The 6659-nt window shown below is 50.4% G+C and overlaps 1 protein-coding gene across 6 annotated transcripts in view; it reads left to right on the top strand.

Moving 5' to 3' along the window:
- The window catches only part of Dop1b (DOP1 leucine zipper like protein B), a 110492-nt gene that overhangs the window by 2610 nt on the left and 101223 nt on the right, over window positions 1-6659 (top strand). For 5 of the 6 annotated variants that reach the window (XR_003378215.1, XM_026786542.1, XM_026786532.1 and 2 more), the window contains one exon: window positions 1238-1402. Coding sequence is in view for 4 of the 6 variants with exons in the window: in XM_026786542.1 (XP_026642343.1) it covers window positions 1265-1402 (138 nt within the window). In the remaining 2 variants the exon portion in view is untranslated. Of the gene's footprint in view, window positions 1-1237; window positions 1403-6659 lie in introns of those variants that run through there. The other variant, XM_026786543.1, reaches the window with a different exon arrangement.

Below are 6659 nucleotides of genomic sequence, written 5' to 3'. Positions count from 1 at the left end.
AGGATTCTGGGAGAGCTGTGTGAGAATGTGGTGGGTGGGAGAAGAATGGGAATGGGGGACCTGCGGGGAGCAGGGGCTTGCACCCAGGACAGCAGGACTTGGGTTGAGTGTGACAGGCCAAGGGAAGGAAGAAATCTAGAGCAACATGCCTGGCCACATAGGGGCCACTTTCTGCAAATTGGGAAAATGAGGGACGAGTGTGCTGAGCGGATGGAATTCAGAGTTTAGGTTAGTTTTTTTGTTTTTTTGGTTTTTTTTGATTTTTCGAGACAGGGTTTCTTAGGTTAGTTTTTAAAAGTGTTAATTTGGGTATAATTTACAGACTGCAGAATTCACCAGGTGTATAATTCAGCGATTTTTGGAGATTTACAGGGTTTTGCAGTGATTGCCAGAACCTCATTTCGGTGACCTCAAATGACCCTATCGCTGTTTGTTTCTGGTCTACCCCAGGTACCCCCTAACCTGCTTACCATCACGAGAGGCTTGCACGCCTTGGGTATTTCATACAAATGAAGTCATACCATAGATGGTCTTGCTTGGCTAGCTGTTTTCATGAAGCTTATATTTTCTCGCCCCACCCCCACCCCCAGCCCCACCGCATCTCATGTCCTCCTCCCTGCCATCTACCTATGTCTACCTATGTCTGTCTGTCATGAGCCCCAGGAACATGTATCTTAGGTTGAACTCGTAACTTTCTTGCCTTCCTGCCTGGTACTGTGGTCATAGGCACGCTCTCCACATCTGGCCCAGAGTCAGGTTGCTGGTCCCTGTAACAAGCACTTTTCCCTGCTGAGCCGTCTAGCCAGCCCTCTTATCTGGTTTTTGTGAAGAATACTCCCAGTCTCCTCATTTAGTTGTAGAGGATTGAATCACTAAGTGAACCTTTCTGGTTGAAAGCACACACATCCTTAGGTTTGTGATGGAAGGGCCCTTCTGCGTTCAGAATTAGCAGCCAGCAGTAGGATGTGATTTTGCTAGTTTCTCTCCTGGAGTTAATGTTGTCCATTAGGCCGATCTGGTCCTAGCATCCTTGCCTCTTTCTACCCAGCGCACTTGTGTCCCTCAGGACCCATAACAGTGGGAGCTCTGTATCTTTATTTACATTGCGCCTGGCCTAGGAGCCTTGTAAATATTTGAATTGGATTGCCTGGTGAGTCTGTGGACACAGGTCTCCAAGTTGGAGAGGGACTTGTGCCTGGGAGCGGCTCCCTCATGTATTTTCCGATTTCTCCTGTAGACCCCTCCTTCAGTGCGAGAATGTAAGATGGACCCGGAGGAGCAGGAGCTGCTAAGTGACTACAGGTACAGAAGTTACTCCTCGGTGATCGAAAAGGCCTTAAGAAACTTCGAGTCCTCCAGCGAATGGGCGGATCTTATATCTTCACTTGGCAAGCTCAACAAGGTACGGGGCATTTCCTGTTTGGAAGGTGTGGAGGTGGGGCCAGAGTTGTCTTTTATTATGGTAAGGAATTTGTGAAGATTGGAACACCTAAATAAACAGAAAAGAGGAGCAACTAGAATCTGTACCTCAGACTTACCACGGGTAGCACAGCTCCGCACGTAACTCTTCCAGCATCTTCTGAGCCATGAACTCATCACGTTGATACAGGAGAGTGGCCTTTTCTTCTTTGGTTTTTTTTGAGACAGGGTTTCTCTGTCTGTAGCCCTGGCTAGCCTGGAAACTCAGAACAAGCTGGCCTCAAACTCAGTCCATCTGTCCCTACCTCCAAGTGCTAGGATTAAAGGTGTGCACACCACACCTGTGTGAGTGGCCTTTTCTTGATAAATCTGTGTACTGACAATTTTAAATTATTCAAAGATTATTCTGTGTCTGCTGAGAATTTTTCTGTTTCTTTTGTGCTGTAATTTTTGGGTCCTTTCGTTGCTGACTGGTAACTTCTAGAAGAATGGAAGGCAAACTAATTGTGTGAGTATGTGTGTGTGTATGTGCACGCTCGTGTGTGTGAGTATATGAGTCTGTGAGTGTGTATGTGTTAGGGTGTGGAGAAAGGGTTGTGGTCTGGGAAGACCCAAGCGGATCAAATGGAGCTCCAACTACGTCTGTAGGACTCACCTGTTGTGCCCAGCAGGAAGACCCCCCCCCCCCCGCAGAGATTCTTAGGCACACAGTGGGCTGCGAGCCCTCTCTGGCCGGCTGGCCAGCACTTGGGTTTGATGAGTGTCAGGTGAGAGAGTTGGGGGATTCCTCCTCCAGCTCTAGTCTGCAGGTCAGGGAACCCCAGAAAACCCCACTGAGGAGAAAGAGTGCTCCCTTTATCTTTCCCAGGAATGGACGGGGCAGTGAAGGACAAACAGTCTGAGCCTGGTACTCTGCCTAGGCGGCTGTGTGTGCTCCCCCCCCATGCATCCACCCGAATACCCTCACTCTGAGGCCCGAAAGCAGTTCTGGTCTGACACGCCTAAGGCCCTGGGCTCAGTTCCCAGCATAGGGTGTGTGTGGGGCTCGCAGCTCAGCCTGGCAGATGGCTGTGGTGCTCCAGCGAGATAGGGGGTTGCAGCTCATTGGCCAGGAAAGGCCTGGTTTCACGCAAGGCACGTTCACTTGCAAATGTCACAGCAGGCAGGTGCTCAGTGGGTTAGACAGATCTCTACTCCCGAGGGTTTTTAGGCGGTACTAGAGCCTGAGGTTCCTTGGTTGGACAGCCCCAGCCCAAGAGGAAAAGTCTTGGCAGTTGACAATATTAGCCATCACGTCCAGGAGAGCTAATGCTTGCAGAGCGGTCTGAAGGAAGTGTGTTCTGTTAACTGACTCTAGTACAGGAGAGTGATGGCATTCTCAGATTTATTTCCAGAGAGGAAACTGGAGCCTGAGGAGCTAATCTATTACTGTGGGTACAACTAAGGCACCCTGGGGCCCTCTCTTTCTGCTGCCTTCCTGGTGTCCAGAGCTGTCCTGGTGCTGGATAGATGGTGTCTTGGGCGTTTTGAAAGGGCCTGAGACGGAGGCCGTGGAGGTGTAACACATGGAGATGTGCAGAGGCTCCGCTGTAAACACACCTGGCCCGGGTTTGCAGCCCTGAGTGGGGTGGAGCCGGAGTGGAGCCGGCAGGTTCCATCATCCCACTTGTCTTATTTCCATCCAAATGGTCCTCGACAAACGGTCCAAACCGGGAAGCCCCTTATTTTCCTAAGGATTATTCCCCGATATGACCCCTGCCGGTGGGATTACACTGGATAAAGGTTTAATTTGAAAGGTCACTTCTTGCTACAGATTTTACCCACTAAATCCCACCCTGTCGTTTGGGCAGTCTTGCCGCCGCCGCCACCACTGCCGCCGCCGCCACCACTGCCGCCGCCCCCACCAAAAACAAGGTCTGGTGTTTCGTGCTTGGCCTGGGGCTTGCCTTTCTGCCCACCCTCCAGTCCACCCCCATGATGGTGCAGCGGTGTGCGTGGTGATAGCGGTTGAACCCAGTTGCTATAGCCCTAGACCTTTGATGACGTTTCTTCTTCTCTGCCACTATAATTCGGCCTAACATGTGAGGCTGTAGGTTCAATCCCCAGTACTGTAGCATAAAAGAAAATAGAATAAAATAAAAAGAGACTTGTGAAATAGCTTGACACCCAGCTATGGCCATGCCCACGCACAGGCTCAGCCTGTGTTTCTGACCCCCAGAGCTCTGCTGTTGTTAGGCTTTCCCTGCATTTTCCTGCCCTTTGTCTATGCAGTTTCTCTGTGGAGAATGGGCTGTGCCTTCTCAGGGCCATGGAGCCCCACCCCGTTGCCCAAGTGAGGCCAGTGTGATTTTGTTGCCAGTAAACAGTATTAACTAACTTATTCAGATCAAGTAGCCGTTAGGGTTGTGCTGAGTTGTATTTCTCAGAGCCCTCGCTCTGGGTCCTCAGAATCTAACTGTATTTGCAGATAGGCGCTTTGCAGGGATGGTCAGCCTGCAGTGGTGTGACTAGTGATGGCTGGACCCACTGGGAGGCACCCTTATCATAAGGAGAATGTCTAATGCCATCCTTGGGAGGCAGAGGCAGGTGGAACTCTTGAGTTAGAGGGCAGCGTGGGCTATATAAGAGGTTTTAGGCCAGCCAGAAATATATAGTGAGATCTTTTCTCAAAAAACAAAACAAGAAAACATCACAGAAAGGGGACATTTGAGCCAGGCCTGTTGGCTCAGGCCCGTAACCACAGCTACTCGGGAGGCTGAGGCAAGAGGATGGCAGATTTAAGGACTGTCTGGACTACAGAGAGTCTAATGCCAGCTGGGCAATTTAGTGAGACCTTGGCCTGATGAATTAGAGAGAGGGCCGAGGGCTGTGGCTTAATGGTAGGACACTTGCCCGCCATGCATCAGGCCCTAGGCTAGCCCCCAGTACTGAGAAAAAGGAAAAGAAAAAAGGAGGGAGTCTTGGACACAGACATAGGCATGTATGGACAAGTGACACCATGTGTGTGAAAATGGGGCTCAGGACCCTGACGTCCAGGAAACACCCCGAACACAGCAGACTACCAGAGCGGCTGGGCCATGGGGATCGATTATCATCAGCTGGACCATGGGGATCGATTATTACCAGCTGGGCCGTGGAGATCAGTTATTATCAGTGCTTATGAGTAGCCAGTGTCTGGTATCTGAAGTGTTAGGCGAGGGTGGCTTCAGTTTCTTTCTGTTACGGAACATCGTTTAGGCCACTTTGTGTGTGGTATTTGTTACAGCAGATTCATCCGAGGCTGCCAGACGCCACAGTAGACCAAACATCTGGATGCTGGGCTGTGGCAGCTACGCAAAACACCCGCTCACATGGCATATGAGGCTTTATTATTGGTGGGACAGCAACCAGTGTGATGTTGAGTCCTGAGCACTAGGAAGGAAAATTAAATGTGGGGCACGGGGGATGAAGGGCACAGTGACCGTTCTTCAGCAGCATGGCTTGCTGCTAACATGATATTTGAGCAGAGGCCTGAGTGAGGGCTGTGACGTAGGTCTAAAGTATAGCTGGTTTAGAGAAAGGGGGACTTCAGTTGTGGGGAGCAGCGGGGTTTTTATAGAGAGGGAAAGGAGGAGTTGGCAGGAAGACAGCTCCTGGGCAGGGACTTGGTTGACAGATCTAATAACCGTGGTGGCATCTGACAAAGAACATGAGATGTTCTTGGTTATCGGAATCTAAAGAAAATTCCTTTGGTAGTTAACATGTTAACAGCTAGGTGGGAGCATTCCTAGTGTAGTCTTGAGCCAGGTCTGGCCCAGGCTGGCTTTGATCCTGCAACCCTCCTTGCTTAGCCTTCTGGGTACTGGGACTGAAGGTGTGTACCACCATGCCTGGCTCTAGGTGGGGATTCTCTTTAGCGGAATTAGGGAGAAGCAGAGGTGGGGGTGGGGCGGTAAAGGGCACCTCTGTCCCAGCCTGGTCATCCTCTGGAGGTGTCTGTACTGGTTGCCCCTTCTTTAAGTGTTGTAGGCAGCGGAAGCAGAGGACCTCTGCTCAGATGAAACCAGGGCTCTTGGCTTCAGGGCAGGAGAGTTGAGTCTGTGTGCAGCTGGGCTTAGGGAAAGGTTTTTGAGCAGATTTCAGCTGGGCATTAGAGAGAGAGAAAGAGAGAGGCACTGACGAAAACGACAGTTTGTACCCCAGTGAGCTGCTCAGGAGAGGTTCTGTTCAAGTGTCTTGGTAATGGCTGTCTGTGATTTTGAAGTCAGATGGCTCCACAGGCTTCTGAGGAACTCTCTCTAGGAAATGGGGTCTGAGGGTGGTTCCTGGGGTGTGCTGGACAGGGCTGCAGTCTGATCGGACAAAAATCCAAGGCCCCAGGAATTCAAGGGATCCTTACTATAAGACACGGGAGTTAAAATATGTGTGGGCCATAAGCAAACTTCCTAATTTTGTTTGTGAGATTCTCAGGAAGTTTTGGGTTTTACAACTGAAAAGGAGTAAGGTTAAATTCAAGATTGTATACCCTCTGGTGTTAAGAATGGCTGGGGTAATTTTAACATTTCTCTAGGAAATACCTCCCATGGAGGAAGAACCCTATTTCTAGTTAGGCAGCCTCCACAGTGAACTTAGTTGTGTCTTATAGTAAGGGTTCCTTGAATTCCCAAAATTCCCTGTTCATCTGGCTCAAGACTTCAACTAGACTCTGAGTGGGGGCTCCCCTTCCTTCCTATGCCCCCTTTTTGTTTTCCCTATCTTCTGTCCGATCTCGTAAGGATACCAGTGGCACTCCTTGAGGAAGATGACCCCAGTGCCTCACTCTGTCCTAATGTCCTCTGGAATGGTCTCTCCACATGCAGTCCCTCTGGAAAGTATTGGCTATTAGGACTTCAGATAGAAATTAGTAGATCTGTCCTAACTCCAGATGTCCGTCCACAGCACAGTTCCAAAGCTCCTTCTCACTGATAACCAGATGGCTTTTCTCACCTACCAGTGGAGGCTGCCACGTCCTTCAAGCCTTTTCAGTGCTGGGGACCTGGGGACATCCTGGTCAGGCACCGCTGCTCTCACAGCCTTCCTGATGACTTGAGCTCTGGCTGGTGCCCTTTAAGGAGGGACAGCACTGTGGGTGACCTAGAGAGCCTGTGAGGATTCCTGTGGTATTCAGCAGCGTCTCTCTCTCCTGACCCTGAGTATCTAAGCCTCACTCCACACACACACACACACACACACACACACACACACACACACACACACACACA

This window comes from Microtus ochrogaster, chromosome 2 (assembly GCF_000317375.1).
Source record: "Microtus ochrogaster isolate Prairie Vole_2 chromosome 2, MicOch1.0, whole genome shotgun sequence".
NCBI lineage: Eukaryota > Metazoa > Chordata > Mammalia > Rodentia > Cricetidae > Microtus > Microtus ochrogaster.
This window is presented reverse-complemented; position numbering and strand designations above follow the sequence as displayed.